Source organism: Melanotaenia boesemani, chromosome 16 (assembly GCF_017639745.1).
Source record: "Melanotaenia boesemani isolate fMelBoe1 chromosome 16, fMelBoe1.pri, whole genome shotgun sequence".
NCBI classification, from domain to species: Eukaryota; Metazoa; Chordata; class Actinopteri; order Atheriniformes; family Melanotaeniidae; genus Melanotaenia; species Melanotaenia boesemani.
Window position 1 is genome coordinate 33,297,211 of NC_055697.1, and position 23,442 is coordinate 33,320,652.

The following is a 23,442-nucleotide window of genomic DNA, read 5'->3' on the forward strand; positions in this document are numbered from 1 at the left end:
CGAAGGGAAGAGGACACACGTTGGGGATGAATGAAACAGAACGAGAACAGAGTAAAGAAGATAAGCAGCGACAGTAATGATGATTAACTGTAATGGGAACGTGTGGAGAAAGTAAACAAGGTGTGTGTGTGTGTGTGTGTGTAAGGAAAGTAAATGAGACATGAGATGATGGGAATGATGAGCAAAGACAAACCCAGAGGAGATTAAGAAACTCAGATCCGCTTCAAGTTGACGTGTGAACTGCAGCCTCTCACTGCTTCTACTTCTAGTTATGACCTTTCATGTGAAGTAAAGTAGAAACAAATTTCATTAAATCTATGGATCTAAATGATGACATCTAGCTCACAGCGCTGACATAGTGGACTAAAATACCAATCAAAGCTGTCAAATACCAAAACCAGAAAGTTAAAACTACATTCAACCTCTTCTTAGGTCTAACTTTCCTGCCTCCAGTCTGACATGACATGTACGCATATGTTTATAACTACAAGGACTGGATGTAGAATCCTGCTTTCTACAGAACGCTGAGACGTGACAGATTACTACACAAGTATCGGAATCAGGATACAGGTTACCGTGTCAGAATAAATTCACCTGGAACACCGTAAAAAATGGAAATATCTCCAAAAAGAAAATCACATTACTATCAGTGTAAACCAGAAAATTTCAGCCCAATTATCCAGGAATGAGTAAAGTAATCCTAGAAATGTCAATTAAGTGATGTGAGGTACGTCTTTTTTCTATTTCCTGGTGTTTTACTGCCCCCTACTGGACCAAAGCACGACTGCACAAACACATCTCGTGGGGAAATTAAGTTTTTTTTTTCTAGGCTTGTAACACCAAAAAAGTTTTTAATCTATTAATGACGGGATAGCTGTGGATCCATCAGATTAAAATATGAACAGGTAGTTTGCCTCAACAAACATGTGCTTGACGTTGGGATAGAGGCGCTTCGGTGAAACTGAAACTCCGTCTTGCTCCGTCTGCAAATAACTTTTATGGACAGAATTTCTAGGTGCAGCCGAGGTGTTGAGGGGATCTGGTTCGGTGGCCTCAGGATTGGGTCTCTGCTCTTTGCGGATGATGTGGTTCTGTTGGCTTCGTCGGGCCGTGATCTTCAGCTCTCACTGGAGCGATCTGCAGCCGAGTGTGAAGCGGCTGGGATGAGAATCAGCACCTCCAAGTCCGAGACCATGGTCCTCAGCCGGAAAAGGGTGGAGTGCTTTCTCCGGGCATCTGGTTAGGATGCCTCCTGGACGCCTCCCTGGTGAGGTGTTCCGGGCACGTCCCACCGGAAAGAGGCCCAGGTAAAGCCCCAGGACACGCTGGACGGACGACATCTCTCGGCTGGCCTGGGAACGCCTCGGGATCCCTCCGGATGAGCTGGTGAATGTGGCCGGGGAGAGGGAAGTCAGGGTTTCCCTGCTTAGGCAGCTGCCCCCAGGACCCGACTCCGGATAAGCAGCAGAAAATGGATGGATGGATGGATAAATAAAAATTTGGTTCATCAAAATCGACAAATTTCCTAAAGTACATATTTATCGTGAATTCTAAGTTGTTTTTTAAAAAGTTCTGGTAATATCTGCGTCTCTAAATGAGTTTTATTTAGCTGGCTGAGGGAAAAATGGACTGGAAAGGCTGCAGACCCTGCACTAAGTGGTAGGACCTGGTCTAATTTGGTCTGGGTTCTGACCAGGATCCAGACGCAGCACGTTTCATATCAGCAGCAGCGTTTCCATGACGATTTTTCATAAAATGAACGACTTGTGGTTTGCAGGTGTTTCCATTGAATGGTGTTGAGTGTAAGCTGTAGCCGTCATAAAATCTCGTAAAATTTTCGCCATATTTCTGAGGTTTCTAGAAACGTGGGCGTTTCCATTTTATTGCGATATTTAGGTTTTGCTTAATTCCAGGGTTAGAGGAAACTTCATCTGAGCTTCATCCAGCTCGGCTTCATCGGTCCAAGGAATTTTTCTAGAAGGAATCGATGACGACTCGACGCTCAGCAGGGAGCACAGTGGGCCTGCGGGGACTCTGACCCACGTTACCCGCTCAAGTGTCCTTAAACAAAGACCTGAATCCTTACAGAGTCCATGAGCACAGCCCAACCTCAGCGCTGACCTCCCTGTAGGAAGAATTCCCTCCCTGGAGAAATAACACTCGCAAGGTGACACCGAGCAGGAAAAACAGAGGGAAGAGTTCCACACAGCAGCACATGGAAACCACGCATCAGACTTACAGATTCAGCTCGTCAGGCTGCACATGCTTCGGTGTTGGACTCATAAATGTGTGAACATGCTCCATCTTAGTTTCTGCTTTTCCGAACTGAGCAGCCATTATCAAACAGCGAAGTGTTGCAGAGGAAGAGAAGAGTCAACAGCAGAACCCACAAACCTTCCCCGTTCTTCCTGTGATTTTCCTTAGATTTTTCTTTACCCTCAGCTGGGCGGTGACCCGGGGAGAAGTGGGTCCACTCCTTTACCCTCAGCTGGGCGGTGACCCGGGATGAAGTGGGTCCGCTCCTTTACCCTCAGCTGGGCGGTGACCCGGGATGAAGTGGGTCCGCTCCTTTACCCTCAGCTGGGCGGTGACCCGGGGAGAAGTGGGTCCACTCCTTTACCCTCAGCTGGGCGGTGACCCGGGATGAAGTGGGTCCGCTCCTTTACCCTCAGCTGGGCGGTGACCCGGGGAGAAGTGGGTCCACTCCTTTACCCTCAGCTGGGCGGTGACCCGGGGAGAAGTGGGTCCACTCCTTTACCCTCAGCTGGGCGGTGACCCGGGATGAAGTGGGTCCGCTCCTTTACCCTCAGCTGGGCGGTGACCCGGGTTGAAGTGGGTCCGCTCCTTTACCCTCAGCTGGGCGGTGACCCGGGATGAAGTGGGTCCGCTCCTTTACCCTCAGCTGGGCGGTGACCCGGGATGAAGTGGGTCCGCTCCTTTACCCTCAGCTGGGCGGTGACCCGGGGAGAAGTGGGTCCGCTCCTTTACCCTCAGCTGGGCGGTGACCCGGGATGAAGTGGGTCCGCTCCTTTACCCTCAGCTGGGCGGTGACCCGGGGAGAAGTGGGTCCGCTCCTTTACCCTCAGCTGGGCGGTGACCCGGGATGAAGTGGGTCCGCTCCTTTACCCTCAGCTGGGCGGTGACCCGGGATGAAGTGGGTCCGCTCCTTTACCCTCAGCTGGGCGGTGACCCGGGGAGAAGTGGGTCCACTCCTTTACCCTCAGCTGGGCGGTGACCCGGGGAGAAGTGGGTCCACTCCTTTACCCTCAGCTGGGCGGTGACCCGGGATGAAGTGGGTCCGCTCCTTTACCCTCAGCTGGGCGGTGACCCGGGATGAAGTGGGTCCGCTCCTTTACCCTCAGCTGGGCGGTGACCCGGGGAGAAGTGGGTCCACTCCTTTACCCTCAGCTGGGCGGTGACCCGGGATGAAGTGGGTCCGCTCCTTTACCCTCAGCTGGGCGGTGACCCGGGGAGAAGTGGGTCCACTCCTTTACCCTCAGCTGGGCGGTGACCCGGGGAGAAGTGGGTCCACTCCTTTACCCTCAGCTGGGCGGTGACCCGGGATGAAGTGGGTCCGCTCCTTTACCCTCAGCTGGGCGGTGACCCGGGATGAAGTGGGTCCGCTCCTTTACCCTCAGCTGGGCGGTGACCCGGGATGAAGTGGGTCCGCTCCTTTACCCTCAGCTGGGCGGTGACCCGGGATGAAGTGGGTCCGCTCCTTTACCCTCAGCTGGGCGGTGACCCGGGGAGAAGTGGGTCCGCTCCTTTACCCTCAGCTGGGCGGTGACCCGGGATGAAGTGGGTCCGCTCCTTTACCCTCAGCTGGGCGGTGACCCGGGGAGAAGTGGGTCCGCTCCTTTACCCTCAGCTGGGCGGTGACCCGGGATGAAGTGGGTCCGCTCCTTTACCCTCAGCTGGGCGGTGACCCGGGATGAAGTGGGTCCGCTCCTTTACCCTCAGCTGGGCGGTGACCCGGGGAGAAGTGGGTCCACTCCTTTACCCTCAGCTGGGCGGTGACCCGGGGAGAAGTGGGTCCACTCCTTTACCCTCAGCTGGGCGGTGACCCGGGATGAAGTGGGTCCGCTCCTTTACCCTCAGCTGGGCGGTGACCCGGGATGAAGTGGGTCCGCTCCTTTACCCTCAGCTGGGCGGTGACCCGGGATGAAGTGGGTCCGCTCCTTTACCCTCAGCTGGGCGGTGACCCGGGATGAAGTGGGTCCGCTCCTTTACCCTCAGCTGGGCGGTGACCCGGGATGAAGTGGGTCCGCTCCTTTACCCTCAGCTGGGCGGTGACCCGGGATGAAGTGGGTCCGCTCCTTTACCCTCAGCTGGGTGGTGACCCGGGATGAAGTGGGTCCGCTCCTTTACCCTCAGCTGGGCGGTGACCCGGGATGAAGTGGGTCCGCTCCTTTACCCTCAGCTGGGCGGTGACCCGGGATGAAGTGGGTCCGCTCCTTTACCCTCAGCAACCAAAACCCACCAGATCAAAAAACTCTAAACAGCTGGCACAAGAACAACATGAAAGTCAAAGCAGATGAAATAATCATCTCACTCGATGTACTGTCATTATTCACAAAAAGCCCGTCAACGTCACATTACACATCATACTGGAACGTCTCTGGAATGACCGGACACTCAGAAAACACACCTCACAGATGAAGACACGATCACACTTCTGCAGTTTGTTGCAAAATCCACAGATTTCCAATTCAAAAACAAAATCTACAGACAAAAAGACGGCTTTACAACGGGAGATCCACTTTCAGCGATAAGTTGTTTTTTATGGCGGACCTGGAAGAAAACGCCATCCATACCGCACCCACTGCACCCAGTCTTCGGAAGACATACGTGGAGGACAGTTTGGAAAAAATAAAACACGGACAAGCTGAGGAACTCACAGCCGGACGACTCGCTAGAACACAGAAGTAAAAGGAAGAACAGGAGAATTTAAAATCAGTTGCTGCAGGAGGAACAACCACATCATGGACTGAGACAGCGCAAGGGTTGTCGGATCGGAGGAAAACTAATTAAAACGTTGGATTAAGGAGGTAATCGAGATCAGGAAGCGGGCTAGCAACTCCATTAACCGGGACAAGGGGGCGTACCTGCTCTCACACACCTGGGATTCCCGTCTCCAGAGATCACCACATGGCGGTGGGCGTGGCCACACCTCTGGAAATCTCTTCAATCGTTTTCATGTCTGCATCAATGCAGCAGCAAAACAATTGATTATAATAATGTAACGTATATATTTGGCCACCGCTTGCCTGATCTAGCCCGTTGCAACAGCTCGGCAGATCCGAGGCTGAATCCGTTTTCAAACCTTTAGCAAAACTGTAAAACTAGGCAGACATAGGAAAAAATACATCAGTATCTCACTGGAAATACATTCATTGTCCCAGTGAAGTCCCGTAACGTTGCACATCAAAATGTATGAAAACCGATGATTAGCTTAAGGCTAACAACTATGGAAAATAGCAATGGCAGGCTAACGGTTAGTATCCACGAACGAAATAAAGGGAGTAAAACAACTCTGTACATCAAACGTTGACCTCAAGAATATTCTCTGTGTCTAATTACAAAGGGACAAGAATACGTACAGGCAAATATTTTCTGGCCTTAAAGAATAAAATGAAAAACATCTTGCAATTCTATGTGATGTGTGACAAAACACACTTCTTTACTGCAAGAAATCTAACCTTCACTGCCTAACCAGAACGTCAGCGTAGTAATGGTGTTTCTTGATTTTCCGAAGAATAAAGTTCAATAATGATGCTGAAAATATCATTATTTCCATGTTTATGATGCCTGTCAATATCAGGACAGTCAGATTGATTTCTGAAATAATTACAAACAAACCGAGTTTATAATTATCTAACTGCTTGATGAAGAAAGAAGCAGTAACAGAGAAAATGAAGGATGTGATGCAGTGATGCAACGTGATGCATCACTGCATCGAATCCAACACAAGATAATCTCAATCAAATCAATCGCGAGACCAGTGAAGATTCAGTCCCCCTCCCCCACCCGGGCAGCGGACATGAAAAACCATGTAGTACCAACTTCTCTTTGCAGGCATAAAAAGAGCCAAGTTATTCTGCCAGAAAGGAAAAGAATCGAAACAGGTTTCAGCATCGTACATAAGCCGATTCAAGACATGTCTTTACGTTTTTTTCCCCCAAAGAAAATTTACCACATGGCCTGGAAAAGTGAATAATGTACAAAAGATTTACCAAAAAAAAGCCCCAAACTGAAAATTCTCCCTTAAGAATATAAAATCCAAGGTTGGAGCCCAACAACTCAGGCTTTTTTCCACACAGAAACACCCTTCAAACTTTAAATAGGTCATGAAATGGAAAACTTCTACCATCTCAAAGGACACTTTAATATCATTTATGGTTTTGACACATCAGTTTGAGTTTACCATTCTAAATCTGATCCTTAGAAACTTTCTCAAACAAACCTCTGACGCCCGGTTTTTTCTGTATATGCACAAGTTTTATATCAAAACGCAGGTATTTTCCCAGGCTTCACCCTGCGTCACCCCCTGCTGGCTCCATTTTATCTCCGGCTTTATTCCTCGACTCAACTTTTCATAAAAACAACACAGAACGCTGCAGAATCATGGATATAACATCTGTGTGTGGCAGCGTGTGTGTGTGTAACATCATCTGTGGCTAACAGCGATAGAATTCTTCTGTCGTCATAGCAACATTAACAAGCAGGTGCAGTTGGATGTAACACTGGAATTACCATGGCAACCAGTTACATATCTGATTAAAACTGATGCTCCGACGTTTTTAACAGACCTTATTCTGGGTCATACACAGGTCAAAAATAAGGGGACGTCCTCTTACGTAAATGTCTGCGAGACAAAGAGAATACGATCTGTTATTTTACACTTGGGAGTAAATGTTTAGATCTCCCCTTTTCATCAGACTTCCGACAGAAGTAGGTTAGTTCCAAATGAAAATATGATTTACTGAGTGGTAAAAGGGATTCATCAGCAGAACTGACTTTAAACTCAAACCGAACCCCGATGACTCAGAGCGGTCTGAGACTAGTTTGGTTGTTTAAATACTTTGAATTTCAGATTTGGCCTGGCCAATCAATGAGCCAGATTTTCGTCTCCCTTCTGCTTGGTCAGTGGTGGTTTTGGGTAATAACGCCCCGAACAAGCACATGTTGTAAGTCTGTGACATGGTGGAGGTGTTTGGCTCAGCGTGAAAGCGAACCAAACTCAGGTGTGAAATCTTTCTGCATTTCAGCCCGAACAAACCAAGTCCTGGTGGGCATGTGCCCTTTGAGACTATTCTAGCATGTTAATGAACGATGGTGAGAAATGTGGTGACTTTGATGGAAATTGTCTGTGATCACATGATTCAAATGGTTTGAAAATGAGTCTAGTAAAAACAGAACACAAAATTGGTACCTCACGTGTAGTTCGTCTCTTACTCCTCCTGAAAAGAAAAGACTTGAAAAAAAGAAACAGCTTGGTTAGAAACACACCTGTTATGTGCCGTCAGAGTTCAACAGTATTTATTCAGAGCAGAGCATCACCCCCCAAACACAGAAAACCACCACGTGGAAAAACCGATGATGGACAATCTAAGCTAGCAGAGGTCAGAGACGGTTTAAAGGCTGAATATTAACGGATGTAGATGAACGTTTAAGGTTTTGCTTTGGTTTTACCTGCCGTCCTGTAGCTGAAAACAACCCAAACATCTGGAATTTAGCATCACAGAAGGTGAAACAAGCTGCAACTCCTTGAAGACATTTAACAAAAACACAGAATAAACCTGGATTTGGTTTTCGTGGGACTAAATTCAGAACTTCCGCTGAAATGTAAATAAAATTGTTCTGTAAACAGGTTCTGTTTGTTTCCTTCAGGCTTGACTGGCCTGCTGAATAAATAATTGACCATTAATAGAGTTTAATATAGTGAATATGATCACAGCATTTAGATTCATTTTAGTTTCGATGTCTGTTCCCATTTTGTGTCGCAACCTATGAGCCAGCTAGAGACTCATCAGTCGATCGAAATAAATAAAATAAAAAGAGACGCTACAACCAGCGATGGACTGGTCTTAATATTTAAGCCTAATAGATCACAGCTGTCATCCAAAGCCTATTAAAAATACAAAACCACGTGCTCTTCCATTTGGAAACTCCAGACAGACGTGACGAGCTTCTGTTTCCCCTGCTGGGATACGATGGCAAACAGTGAGGAAAAAGGAGCTTTTTCACGTCCATTTTCCTACAGTAAGGTCTTCAGCACCAATTAGAGAATAAAACTGATAATGAAGGCAGCATGTCTACGATGAACACAGCGCAGGAGGCTCTAGAGACACACAAGGTCAGCTTCTAACAGCTGTTGGAGTGAGAAGACCAAACTCACCAAGAACCAGAGGCAGTCCAAGCCTCCCTGCTGGTGTTAAAACGCAGCACATGAACACACCGCAAAGATCATTTCTGACAACCAGAATGTCCAATCTGTTCCCGCGCAAGCGAACGCAACACTGGGTCAAAAAACGAAACCGACAAGCTGGAACCAGAAACAAACTCGAAATGTCGAACTGAACCTGTGTGTGGCTTAGACACAAACAACACAAAACTAATCAAACAAGCCTTATATAGAAGATCAGGACTGGTCTGAGTCCCTTAAAGATATCATTTATTAGCATTTTCACAAATAAATGTTTGACAAATCATAATCTGAACTGTGTCTTAAGGAATCTTAAGTCTTATCGTTTTTCAGCAGGACCTGGTCTAATGTGGTCAAAGTTCCCAAAAAGTAGTGCCCCGCCCTGTTTGTACATGACAACTCAGAAGCCAACTTCAGCAACACCAGGCTGCCTTTCCCCAGGTTCGGCGCCAGCCTGATGGTATTTACCTTATTTAAATGATGTTATTTCTGACTCTACATGGTCACGTGTTCACAGTTCTCCTGCTTTATATGCAAAGACACATGCAGGCGAGCACACTCCCATCAGCAGACAGAGCATGCGGCGTAAATAACAGACAATAACCAGCTTCACAAACGTCCCCTCCATCCCTCCGATAAAGCTGGTGCAGTGTAGCCCACGTTTACACCTATCCACCATCGCCTGCTCCGTCGTATCAGTCTGGGACTTGAGTGGATCTAACCTGCAGCTGGATCAGTAAAAACTGCCGCAGCGTAGAAATTCATAGATATTATTAGTTTAATAGATCAATGAGCTCCACTAACTAGTGAATCTCCATCAGTGTGCTGCAGCGAAATGGCTTTTCCACTTTAATAAAAGTTTTCTCTCTAGAAATGTTCACCCTTTCCTGCTCAGATCCACCTCTTACACATTTAGAGACCAATTGTTTTGGGATTTTATCCTCCCTGTGAGACCATATGGGCCGGACAGCCGGACGTTGCATGACTGCAAACAGCCTGGACTGATAATCTTTTCATGAGCACTGATGCAGAAAGACTACAAACATCATTTAAAGCCACACTTTCTCTTTCATCCCTTGTCCCATCGCCCACATTTGGCAGCAAACCTGATTAGGAGGGATGTGTTGTTGTCAGATGACTGACCCAAACGATGTAGATCTGTAATTCAGGTTTAAAGCTCGGAGGACATCCCAGTGTGTCTGTTCCCTCCACCCCATCGTCTCCCTGACCTCCGTGAAGTATGGTCCCATTAATCAGTGGCGACACTGCTCTGCCGGAGCTCCTGCCGACTCCAGGCTGGATCAAGGAGAGGCCAAGATCCTGCTGGCAGGCAGACCCGCAGAGAGACAGATTGAAGGGCTGATGCACCACAGGTCAGTCTCTAAAACCCTCTCAGACCACAACACTGCTCATCTCTTACCTCGGCGGAGGACACCAGATTAAAGCAAAGGACAACATTGTGTGTGTGTGTGTGTGTGTGTGTGTGTGTTGGGACTAGAGATGGTACGATTCTAGATGTTTATCGTATGATAATTCTAAGAAAAATGATCAGGATTATTCAGCGTTACTTAATTTCTCATTGCTATAAATGTGTAGAAGCACATTAACACTCCTTATAGGTCTTCAAGTTTTATTTTTTAGTAACAGGCAAGTAAAATAAATTCCATCTAAATCTGCTCTGCTGTGTGCAGAATAAATCCATCCTACATATTAATGGTGGATTTCTCATACGACACCATAACGGGTAATAAAAACTTTCTGCATGTGTCTACGAAGAGAAACCAGCAGAATCTGGTGGAATCCGGTAAGAAAGTCAGAAATCACCACTTTCCTTCCAAATGAAAAACTGACATTAAAGAATAAATTATTAAAACGGTAAAGATTAAAAAATGGGGTTTTAATGGAAGTCAATGGGACATTTTTGGCCACAAAGGTCCCCAGCGGGAGTTTCTGATACTAGAGAAAAATACTGACATCAAATTTGTGCTACTAGCCACAGTAGACACAATAAACACCAGATTTATTCTGATTAACAAGCTGAATTATCTGATGCAGCGACTCCTTCCATCACTGCAGCCTGAAAAACTTCTTTCAAAAACACTGAATTTTAATTATTTGTATGAAAAACAACCAAATGGTTGCAACATGTTTTCTGATGAAAACACTTTCAAGGATATAAATCTAAAACAATCCGATTAGTCGTCTTAGATTTTCTTTATGTGTCATGTTCATTAACGTTACCACTAACTATATATATATATTTCATTTTAGTTTCATTCTGACCAGAGTTAGTTTTAAACGTCTTCAGCTCTAAAAAGCTGCTCCAGTCTGGTGGAGTTAATCCCGTGAAACAACTGGTGTGTTTTGGTGTGTTTGGACACAATCACACACCCTAAACTTCAAACACGTCTGCAGATGAACGTCTTTTCCAGCCGACTGTGGCCTTAATTCCAGTTGCTGCACTCGACACTGATCTCAGTGCTGAACATTCTACATAGTCTCCTTTTGGGGTTTATCTTACATCTCATGTTTCCTTCTGGTTTATCATCCTCAGAAATGACGACTTCACTGTTGAATTCTTTTACAGTTGCTTTTAAAGTTACGATAAACCTCTGACACGAGGTATTTTCATGCATCAGTGCTCCAAGTCTGCTGCTGGGTGATGAGAGCGATACTCAGGAGCATGAAACAGCCAAACCGTAAAGGCGGTAAATGTTGGCATCTATGAGCAGAAGGCTTGTTTAATGCGCTCTCTGGGGGTGTGAAGTGTGATGATGACATATGGTTCAGTGTAGGTAAAGACAGCCATAAACAGAGGTCATGCCTGTGACCTTTTTCCTGTCCAGACTTTTCATCTGTGGAACAACATGAACGATAACAGCACGAAGCAGAAGACCTGGCTTTGAACATTTAATTCAGTTTATTTAGAGGGAAACATCTGCAGGGCTGAGGGAATCATATAATATAAACTAGGTTTAAAACATTACTACTGATACTGTTAGCTGGTTAATCAATAAGCATCCTGCTACAGGACACATGGGATTATCTTTTAACCCTTTTCTACATTTTTCTTTATGTAGTTTTTATCCATCTTTTAAAATGTTTTTATCCGTTTAATTCTCTTTTTTTTTACTTTTATTTATTCATATGTCGTTAAATTTATTTTTGCTTTGTTTTTTTCTCCCTTTGGCTCTTTAATGGGTAACCAGTACCGATGTTTCCTCCACTTTCCTAATGGCAGAGATGATCTGTACTGGAATAAAAATACAGTACTACGCTGCATACTCTGTTATTTTATCGTGTAAGTACATCGGTGGGATGGCTGGTGTCCGATAGTTCGTTCTAAAGCCAACATGGTGCTGGTGTCATGCACCTCCACCTCCAACCATCCATGTTTATCTGATGGGACACAGATCTGACTTCGTGCAGTAAACACCGATGTCTGTTTGACTGCTGCGTCTGCTTCTCCACTAGTTCCTGATAGCCAGCAAAACAACATTAATATGGGTCTAAAAACATCTGGTAAATGAGCAGACTGGGGGGGGGGGGGTTGTACATCACAGGTCTCAGTTCTCAGTGGCAAACTGAACCAAAGCAAACTGCAAACTTTTAGTTTCAGTCTCTCCATAAAACCAGTACCATACTGGGCTGGATGCAGAAAAACTGGAGCCAACAACTCAAACTTTTTCAGGACTGCGATGACGGTCAGGAAAGCGGAGCTCGTCGGGTCTGTGGGGGAGCTGAAGAGGTTTTAACAAAGACGGCTTCTCAGACGTCTCCCACAGAAATGTGAAGTTGTGAGGATCACTGGTTTTCTGAAAAACCTTGGTTTTTAAACGGTGACATGAACAGCCTCCGTCCTGAGGCCACGACTTTGACCCATAAACCTGCTCCCATCCTTCACGGCTCTTTGTATCCTCATGTTTAACTTATTCAGCATCTACTGAAATCTAACTACTTCGTGCTGGGGTGAAGGCTGGTTCGCGTCTCGCTTCTGTACTTTTAATAAATAAATATAAATAAGAGCTTTCTGTGGTAAAAAGCTTTTTCTCAGGGTTGTGCAGATGTCAAACACACACATGCTGCTCCATGTGTCACTTGCCTTTAGGGGGAAACAGAAGCCCCGGAGGAGTTTACCTCCTTAGCTGGCAAACAAATTAGCATAAGAGCTGCTGCACTGAATCAAATCCAGCGAGACCGTGACCTGAAAACAGCCCTTCCCCTCTTCACCTCGCAGTGCAGCACCACTTTAAGCCTCAGTCGGGTTTATTTTTGGAAAGGCCCTGTGGTCCGATCTGTGGCGGGCTTCTAAGACAACGTGTGATCTGCAGATGGTTTTGCAGAACACTGGTGTTGTTATTGGTGTTGTTGGCGGGCTAGCTGGATGAAACTCTGATCCACGTCCAGATGGCACATTTCCTGCACCATGCTGTTAAACATGGGGAAAACAAGAATCCTAAATGTTCGAATCTTTCCTGCATGTTGTGTATTTGACCACCTGGGTGTCCTGCTGCGATGGCGACCTCCATCACAACTTCCCTCACTGAGCCCAGGAAGTAACATAAAGCTTGCAGCTCTGATTCGGTCTGAGCTGTACTGTCTGAGTCTGGGCTGCATGCATGTTGAGGCTGGCAGACGTGGCTTCCTCCCTCTCAGTGAGATCAAACCGGGCTCTCTGCTGCTTGTATAAATAAACAGGATCATCTTTGCAACCTGTCCTCTTTCCAGGCTCAAATCCTCCTCCCGACCAGGTTTTCCTCCACTCGTGTTGCTGGAGATGCTCTAGAACGAGGCTACTCAATTTTATATAGAAACACAAGACTATTCCATTGTTTCGACTTCTGGAGGTCTATAAAGCGCTGCGGCCTGTGGGAGGAGCCTGCAGCAGAGCGCAGGCGGTGGGAGGAGTCTGCAGCAGAACGCGGCCTGTGGGAGGAGCCAGTAGCAGAGCGTAGGAGGTGGGAGGAGCCTGCAGCAGAGCGCGGCCTGTGGGAGGAGCCCGCAGCAGAGCGCAGGCGGTGGGAGGAGCCTGCAGCAGAGCATGGCATGTGGGAGGAGCCCGCAGCAGAGCGCAGGCGGTGGGAGGAGCCTGCAGCAGAGCGCGGCCTGTGGGAGGAGCCCGCAGCAGAGCGCAGGAGGTGGGAGGAGCCTGCAGCAGAGCGCGGCCTGTGGGAGGAGCCTGCAGCAGAACGCGGCCTGTGGGAGGAGCCCGCAGCAGAACGCAGCCTGTGGGAGGAGCCTGCAGCAGAGTGCGGCCTGTGGGAGGAGCCCGCAGCAGAGCGCAGGAGGTGGGAGGAGCCTGCAGCAGAGCGCGGCCTGTGGGAGGAGCCCGCAGCAGAACGCAGCCTGTGGGAGGAGCCTGCAGCAGAGCGCAGGCGGTGGGAGGAGCCTGTAGCAGAGCGCAGGCGGTGGGAGGAGCCCGCAGCAGAGCGCGGCCTGTGGGAGGAGCCTGCAGCAGAGCGCAGCCTGTGGGAGGAGCCCGCAGCAGAACGCAGCCTGTGGGAGGAGTCTGCAGCACAGCGCTGCGGCCTGTGGGAGGAGCCTGCAGCAGAGCGCGGCCTGTGGGAGGAGCCCGCAGCAGAACGCAGCCTGTGGGAGGAGCCTGCAGCAGAGCGCAGGCGGTGGGAGGAGCCTGTAGCAGAGCGCAGGCGGTGGGAGGAGCCCGCAGCAGAGCGCGGCCTGTGGGAGGAGCCTGCAGCAGAGCGCAGCCTGTGGGAGGAGCCTGCAGCAGAGCGCAGCCTGTGGGAGGAGTCTGCAGCACAGCGCTGCAATGCCAGCGGCGCTTGATTTGCAGCTGAAAACAGCACACGAGTAAACTGAGAAGGAGCAAAACATCAGATCATTTAATTTCTTGATAAAATTTGACTAATCGGCCAGCTCTAACATACGGACTCATTTATAATGTGATTGTTCAGCAGTTCCAGCAGACTGGGACGATATCTACTCATCATGGTGCTTTTCCTCATGTGTTTGCACATTTCAGACCTTCTCTGGAGGCGTCTCATAGCGCCCCCTACTGGCTCAAACCAGGTTTAGTTCTTTAGGCTAAAACCTGACATTTGGGACGCTCATAAGTCATAAAAATAATTATAAATAAAGTAATTGCTGCTCTGTGTATTCATCCCCCTCCCATGTTAACACATGGACCTCATCTCCACCGACTCCTACCTTCTCCATCTCGCTGCTCTTCCTCTTGCGACCGGATTGGGGGATCTTGATGGTGACGGCGCTCTCCTCCCCCTGACGCCTCAGAGCCATCCGGTTGGGCTGCAGAGGGCTGAAGGAGATCTCCAGCTCTGGTCGAGGGAAGCGACTCATTCTGCCGTTCTCTGTGGAAATCTCCGAGGAGTCCAGGACTGACGGGAAGCCTGCTGAGGCCTGTGGGACCAGGACCAGGTCAGTTCAGCGGTTACATCCCAGTTATTCAGAAGCCGTTAAAATCACCATTAAAACACCTGCGAAACTAAAGACTTAAACCAGAAACAAGGCATCAGAGTAGAAAACACAGAGCCTATTAGGTCTGGATGACAAATCAATTTGATCAATTAATTCCAATTAGCAGGTTATTAAAATTTGTTCTCATAAAAGTCTGGATTTTTCTCTTTAACTGCACTACTAACTTCTCTTTGAGGGTTTGGTTTTACGACCTCAGACTCAGAACAAAGAAAGACAGAGAAGACGCAGAACACAGGCTTATTTTATGTCCAATGACCCGTGAGTTCATGTGTAACACGTAAAACTCCAACCATGGCAGGAGGGCGGGGCTGTCCGTGTCCTTTAATCCCACATATTGTACTCGTTTAGGTACTTTCTCACCACCTCGATCAGCTGTTCATTAAAACCATCCGTTCAACGGGGAGGAATGACTATGGTCAGAAGAGCTGACTCATAATTTTAGTCACATCCTGTTGCCACTGACCAACACCAACGCGCTCGATTTAAATTACCGAAACAATGAACGTAACTCTGAAAGCTGAGAAGCAAAGCTTTTCAACGATATACAGGGTATTGATACGATGATGGTCGCATTGATTAGGGTAACGGAGTCTGAAAGCAGTATGGGACGTCTGACTGTTATCACAGCATTTTAGGGGAATTTTAGGGGTTCTCCCCCGAATCCAGAAAACTGGCCTGCACTCATGCGTGTTGTTTCGGGACAGACAGTAAAAAGCATGCAGGTAGCTCGCTAGCTACTCTACGAGCTTAAAAGACAGAAGCTAAATACGAGACATCTATTTTAAGCAGTGATACGCCAAGGGCCGGGACATACTACCTGTTAGCGACACGTCCACGAATGGATCATGGCTGCCACGCGTTCCTAGCGTTGGTTTAGCACGTAGGCCTTGGTGTGTCGTAACGTGTCGCATGCACTCATGCAAACAAAAGCATGAACACAACAGGTCTAAAGTAAACACAATGGCGGATAGTTTTGAAGACCGTCACTCGAACCTTGTCCACAACTACCAGAATCTGTATCATTTTCCCTCCCTGTTGCACAGACATAAACACTCGTAGATGAAGAGGACGACCCGGTACTAGAAGGAGGACCTGATGAAGAGGACGACCCGGTACTAGAAGGAGGACCTGATGAAGAGGACGACCCGGTACTAGAAGGAGGACCTGATGAAGAGGACGACCCGGTACTAGAAGGAGGACCTGATGAAGAGGACGACCCGGTACTAGAAGGAGGACCTGATGAAGAGGACGACCCGGTACTAGAAGGAGGACCTGATGAAGAGGACGACCCGGTACTAGAAGGTGGACCTGATGAAGAGGACGACCCGGTACTAGAAGGAGGACCTGATGAAGAGGACGACCCGGTACTAGAAGGAGGACCTGATGAAGAGGACGGCCCGGTACTAGAAGGAGGACCTGATGAAGAGGACGGCCCGGTACTAGAAGGAGGACCTGATGAAGAGGACGACCCGGTACTAGAAGGAGGACCTGATGAAGAGGACGACCCGGTATTACAAGGAGGACCTGATGAAGAGGACGACCCAGTACTAGAAGGAGGACCTGATGAAGAGGACGGCCCGGTACTAGAAGGAGGACCTGATGAAGAGGACGACCCGGTACTAGAAGGAGGACCTGATGAAGAGGACGACCCGGTACTAGAAGGAGGACCTGATGAAGAGGACGACCCGGTACTAGAAGGAGGACCTGATGAAGAGGACGACCCGGTACTAGAAGGAGGACCTGATGAAGAGGACGACCCGGTACTAGAAGGTGGACCTGATGAAGAGGACGACCCGGTACTAGAAGGAGGACCTGATGAAGAGGACGACCCGGTACTAGAAGGAGGACCTGATGAAGAGGACGACCCGGTACTAGAAGGAGGACCTGATGAAGAGGACGACCCGGTACTAGAAGGAGGACCTGATGAAGAGGACGACCCGGTACTTGAAGGAGGACCTGATGAAGAGGACGGCCCGGTACTAGAAGGAGGACCTGATGAAGAGGACGGCCCGGTACTAGAAGGAGGACCTGATGAAGAGGACGACCCGGTACTAGAAGGCGGACCTGATGAAGAGGACGGCCCGGTACTAGAAGGCGGTCCTGATGAAGAGGACGGCCCGGTACTAGAAGGAGGACCTGATGAAGAGGACGGCCCGGTACTAGAAGGAGGACCTGATGAAGAGGACGGCCCGGTACTAGAAGGAGGACCTGATGAAGAGGACGGCCCGGTACTAGAAGGAGGACCTGATGAAGAGGACGACCCGGTACTAGAAGGAGGACCTGATGAAGAGGACGGCCCGGTACTAGAAGGAGGACCTGATGAAGAGGACGGCCCGGTACTAGAAGGAGGACCTGGTGAAGAGGACGACCCGGTACTAGAAGGAGGACCTGATGAAGAGGACGACCCGGTACTAGAAGGAGGACCTGATGAAGAGGACGACCCGGTACTAGAAGGAGGACCTGATGAAGAGGACGACCCGGTACTAGAAGGTGGACCTGATGAAGAGGACGACCCGGTACTAGAAGGAGGACCTGATGAAGAGGACGACCCGGTACTAGAAGGAGGACCTGATGAAGAGGACGACCCGGTACTAGAAGGAGGACCTGATGAAGAGGACGACCCGGTACTAGAAGGAGGACCTGATGAAGAGGACGGCCCGGTACTAGAAGGAGGACCTGATGAAGAGGACGGCCCGGTACTAGAAGGAGGACCTGATGAAGAGGACGGCCCGGTACTAGAAGGAGGACCTGATGAAGAGGACGGCCCGGTACTAGAAGGAGGACCTGATGAAGAGGACGACCCGGTACTAGAAGGAGGACCTGATGAAGAGGACGGCCCGGTACTAGAAGGAGGACCTGGTGAAGAGGACGACCTTTTCTAGACCGGACTACTGCAGCTCCCTTTATTCTGGAATGGGCCCGTCTCCTGCGCCGTCTACAGCTACCCGCCTACTAACGCGAGCAGACGGTGGGAGAACATGGCTCCAGTTCTTCGTTCACTGGCTGCCTCTCTTTCAGAATTTCTTTTAAAATGGTACTTTTGACTTTTAATTGTTAAAATGTTCTGGCTCCTCCCTATTTGTCTGAGCTTCTGCACCATCACCGTCCTGGTAGAGGTCTGAGTAGTACCTAGGACTGGACCCGTGACTCAGGGAGACAGAGCCCCTAAACTCGGGAATGGTCTCCCTCTTTCTGACAGGTCTGCCAGAACCCTGAATGAAGTTAAAACTCATCTTTGTACACTGGCTTTTAGCTCCAGAGAGCGCCATCGTCAGACCAGGCCTTGCATCTTTTCTCTCTTGTCTTTCATTTCATTGTTGTCTGATGTTGTATTTTGTATTGTTGTTTTATCTGTGCAGCACTTTGGGTTCCTCTTGGTATGTGACAGCGCTGTATAAATAAGATTAATTTAACTACCTTTGTGTCTGTGTGGTGGTACTAACTGTAATATTGAGGTCAGATGTGAAACTTCACCAACATTATCTGCAGAATTGTGACGTCTGAAGTCCTCAACGTGAAAACCGTCTTTCTGTTCGATGAGCCAAATCTCTGGAATATTCCAGATTAATGAGGACAGCTGTCATATTATTGACTCATTCAAGCCTGTTGTCACAAACGTGCTACAGACCATGTCTGAACTTTTTTTAATCTATATTATTTATTTATCTTTAACTATTCATATTTAATGTACATGACTTATTTCTGTGGTGAACCTTTTTTCTTTGTCCCTGTATTTATTTAGCTCCTCTGTAATTGTGAGTAGTGTGTGGGGGTCGTGGTCTTACCCGACTGCTGACCGACGCTCTGGTTTCCCTCCTTTCTGACTCGGTTTTCATGGTTTCATCCTTTGGTTGCTGAGAACATCTCACAGAGCCCCCGTTGCTTTTAGTCTGCAGCAAAACCAGCAGCCACGTTTACACATGTACGCATCATTTTACACGTTTTAAGTGCAATATAATGAAATGTTTATTATACATTGTATGGGTATTTTAGTCATATTTATTTTATTAGTTAACTGTTACAGGTTGTGGTTGCTGACTGTTTTATCTATGACCTGTTTTGCAACGTTCTGCCCGGCGTTTCTGGGAAGGAATCTGGATATTAATCCCAGACGCATCACGTTACACAGACGTCCAATCATGTGGTCAGAAACGGTTCTCTCAGTAACCATGGAAACGGGGGACAGACCTGACCTCTGTGTGTTTCAGGTCTGACAGAAACGAGCAGGAAAAAAGAGAAACGGCCGTTTGTAGGAAACTAAACCTTGATATTTAAATTGTGCCGGGGACGAATCAGAGACATGCCCTGCAGGCGCAGCGTCTCCGGCGCCGCCCGGACCCCAACTTTGAACTTCAGTCTCTGATGGATGGTGTCATGCATCGACCTCTCTGCACAGCTGTCACTCTGAGTTATGACGGCCTCATCTGGAGACAGGACGAGGACGGGTGTCCTCTGTTTAGTGCTCACGGTGGGGGAAAACAAAGAAGCTGCTTTCTGCCAAAGAGGCCACAGGCCGTAGTTCTCTTTCTTGAAGCTTAATTTCAGAAATAATCAGTCTGATAATGAGCTGACCAGCCCTGTTATCCTGGTAAAGGAGGGAAATTACTGCCTGTGGCCTCAGAAAGCAGCAGTTCATCCACAGATGGAAATGACTCAGAGCTGCAGGTTTAGACTCATCGGTCGGATCATTGCAGGTTGTGAGTGGGTGGAGCTCATGTCCACGTAACGTTTCCTGAAATGATCCGCTTTTCAGGAGCTGGAAGGAAACGTTCCTACCCACAGATCTTCATCTCTAACCCAGACTGAGCTGAATCCGTCGGTTAATTATGTAAATCTGAGCACGCAGGTGCCGGGCCAGGATTGGTGCAGGCGCCTGCTGCTCTTCAGTGATTGGATGTGGACAGAGTGGTTCCCTATGAAGACCTGGATCAGGAGCAAAGGAGTCATCTTCCACCTGGACACCGCAGGTCATCTGTGTGGTTTCCAGGAGTTTGTAGGGATGGGCAGCCATTTTCCTTCCACGTTTCTCCTGTGTTGTTAGTCAGGGAGGCAAGCTGCTGTATTTTCTCGAGCTTTAGGTTATGTTCTTCTTTACAGATAGTTTTTTATGTGCTCTATTTGTCCAATAAATATCTGTAATTTTGCTTGAGAACGGAACAGTCTAAAATGTTCATGTGAAAATACTATTCCTGTTTGATGAACATTTACAGGAGATTATTTGGAATTTCCGATTATTTAGACACAAATTCCTGAGCTCAGATTGTACTCCAAAACTAGAACAGAAGCTTTTCTGCTCTGCAGTAAGAAATCCGTTCTGGTTTCACTTTTGTTTTCACAGAATAAACTCAAACAGAATCAGAATAACTGATCAACTGTCAACTGATCACCACCTGGTGGTGAGTTGGCTCAGATGGTGGCGGAGGATGCCGGTCAGGCCTGGCAGACCCAAACGTGTTGTGAGGGTCTGCCGGGAACGTCTGGTAGAGTCCCCTGTCAGAAAGAGTTTTAACTCCCATCTCCAGCAGAGCTTCAACCATGTCCCGGGTGAGGCGGGGGACATTGAGTCCGAATGGCTGTGTTCGGTGCCTCTATTGTCGAGGCGGCCAGCCGCAGCTGTGGCCGTAAGGTCGTCGGTGCCTGTCGTGGTGGCAGCAACCCCCGAACTCTTTGGTGGATACCAGCAGTAAGGGATGCCGTCCAGCTGAAGAAGGACTCCTATCGGGCCTTTTTTTTGGGGACAGGTGGATCGGTGCAGCGTCTGCGGTGATGTGGACTCTGCATCGGTCTGTCGTGGTGAAGAGAGAGCTGAGCCAAAAGGCAAAGCTCTCGATTTACCGGTCGATCTACGTTCCTACCCTCACCTATGGCCATGAGCTGTGGGTAGTGACCGAAAGAACAAAATCGCGAATACAAGCGGCCGAAATGAGTTTCCTCCGCAGGGTGGCCGGGCTCTCCCTTAGAGATAGGGTGAGAAGCTCGGTGATCCGGGAGGATCTCAGAGTAGAGTCGCTGCTCCTCCACATCGAGAGGAGCCAGATGAGGAGGCTCGGGCATCTGGTTGGGATGCCTCCTGGACGCCTCCCTGGTGAGGTGTTCCGGGCATGTCCCACTGGAAAGAGGCCGGGAGGAAGACACAGGACACGCTGGACGGACTGCATCTCTCGGCTGGCCTGGGAACGCCTCGGGATCCCTTCGGATGAGCTGGTGAATGTGGCCGGGGAGAGGGAAGTCTGGGTTTCCCTGCTTAGGCAGCTGCCCCCACGACCCGACTCCAGATAAGCGGCAGAAAATGGATGGATGGAGAATCCGAACAAATCAGAATAAACTCAAAGAGAATCAGAATAAAACAGAATAAAACTCCCATCTCCCAGCTCTTAAAAACATCTTTTCAGCTTCACCCATCCAAACCTTGAAAAACAAAACAGAAAAGATATTTTTTGAAAAGATTTTGATTTTCAGACGTGTATTTTCCACGTTCATCTCTGGCTGTGGAAGCAGAATGCAGGTCTGAAAGGAGGAATCAGGAATACTGAGTAATGCATCCCATCTTTATACGTAGTCTCTGGATGAGGCTTGTTGGTGCAACATGTGTTCAGAAGGAACACGGACCTCTACAAGCCACCTTTAACTAGAGATGGGCGATACTTCGATAACCATGTACATTGATCAATATATCGATCGTGTGGTGCGACAGGAAAAAAAGAGGGCGGATGAAAAGCTTGCGGCGTGGACTGACCCACCACGGAGGTCGGAACGAACGCAGTGCACACACACCGAGTGGAGAGTGGGGGTAAAACTGATAGTGTGCTACTCCAAAAGAAGCCCTTCTGTTTATTTCATTTTTTGTCTTATTTATTTTCACCATAAGGTCATTTAAATATTTATCAGATTTTCAGGAGACGTTATTCTTTGTCAGTTCTCTGATTTCTTTCCGTGATGGTTAAAACGTGGTTGGACAGGAGCTCAGCGTTTGTGTTCTTTAGTACCAGGACTTAGAGATCTGAACACATCACACCAGTTTTAAAATCTTTACACTGGTTTCCAGTTTATACTGGTTTCCAGTCAGTCACAGAATAGATTTTAAACCCTTCTGCTTGTTTACATCCCAGAACAGTTTAGGCCCAGAATACATCTGTTATATGTTCAGAGAATATAAACCTAGCAGAGCTCTTAGGTCCAAAGACTCTGGTCAGCTAGTCCAGACCAGAGACCAGACCAGAGTCCAGACCAGAGTCCAGACCAGAGACCAGACCAGAGTCCAGACAAGAGTCCAGACAAGAGTCCAGACCAGAGACCAGACCAGAGTCCAGACAAGAGTCCAGACAAGAGTCCAGACCAGAGACCAGACCAGAGTCCAGACCAGAGTCCAGACCAGAGTCTAGACCAGAGTCCAGACCAGGGTCCAGACTAAACATGGAGAAGCAGCATTTAGCTGTTATGCTGCAAACAAGTGGAACAAACTGCCAGTGGAGATTAAACTTTCCCCAAATGTAGACATTTTTAAATCCAGGTTAAAAACATTTCTTTTCTCATGTCTATGCATGAAATCTATATGTTAAGTTTTTTAACTTATCTTGCTTTTAATCATTTTAATGTAATTTATTATTTTATTGTTGTTATGTGTTGATGCCTTTTACTATTTTAAATATCTGTAATGTCTTTGTTTTATGTAAAGCTCTTTGAATTGTCCTGTACACGTGTTGTATATTTAAACTGCTTTGCCTTGTAAAAGTTGGTCATTAAGCTGTAGCACAAAATGGCCAAGGCTGAACTTAAAATAAATTTTTCATAATTATCCATAATTATCGATTAATATGATCTTTTTGAAACTGATATGCTTTATCGTCCAGCCCTCCCTTTATCCCTCCTGTTATGTTTGTTTTCCAGGCATAGGACAACGTTCCAGAGTCCATCTCACTGGGATGTTAGTCCGTTAATAACGAGACATGAAGTCAAACACAAACCACTGAAATCGTTGTTTAGTGGAGCTTTTTTTTTTTTTTTATCTCAGACCAGTTTTATTTGGGTTGGGTGAATTTTACTTGATGACCTTCAACCCAACCTGAGAGCTGATCTTTTTGTTTGTTATTATTTCACTTTGTTAATTTGAAGTTTTATGTAGTTTGCTTTTATTTGACCGGTCTCAGATGTGCAGCGCTTCCTTGAAGCCCTGGCTGCCGTTAAAACCATGATGATGACGATGGTTCGAGGACAATTCACTCATTTTTTATTACAAGAAATCCAAACAAAAAAATTTTTAAATACACATTTTAAAGATCTACATCTCTTTCATTATTTAGATTTAAATTTGACTCGGTTTGTATGGACGCGACCAAACCCAAACCCAGGCTTTTAGTTTGTTTGTGAAGTTTTCTGCAGACTCTGCAGCCTGCTGAACATTTCGAGATAAAGGCTTCTGTGTTTCATCATGTGAAAAACAGAGCATTTTCATTTTATACATTTATTAAACTTATTTAACTCGTAAGGAAAATTTCATACTGAAAAAATCTTTGTCCTTTTTTAGTTTGTTTTACTTTAAAATGACTCGGCCTGAGCTGCAG

The 23,442-nt window shown here is 47.6% G+C and overlaps 1 protein-coding gene across 6 annotated transcripts in view; it reads right to left on the minus strand.

Annotated features, from left to right (window-relative positions):
* The window catches only part of kif20ba (kinesin family member 20Ba), a 96,601-nt gene that overhangs the window by 27,906 nt on the left and 45,253 nt on the right, over nucleotides 1–23,442 (minus strand). For 5 of the 6 annotated variants that reach the window (XM_042010635.1, XM_042010636.1, XM_042010634.1 and 2 more), the window contains 3 exons: nucleotides 18,667–18,771; nucleotides 14,594–14,803; nucleotides 7,433–7,474 (listed from right to left, as the gene is read on the minus strand). In XM_042010635.1, the coding sequence (XP_041866569.1) occupies nucleotides 7,433–7,474; nucleotides 14,594–14,803; nucleotides 18,667–18,771 (357 nt within the window). The remainder of the gene's footprint in view (nucleotides 1–7,432; nucleotides 7,475–14,593; nucleotides 14,804–18,666; nucleotides 18,772–23,442) is intronic. The other variant, XM_042010637.1, reaches the window with a different exon arrangement.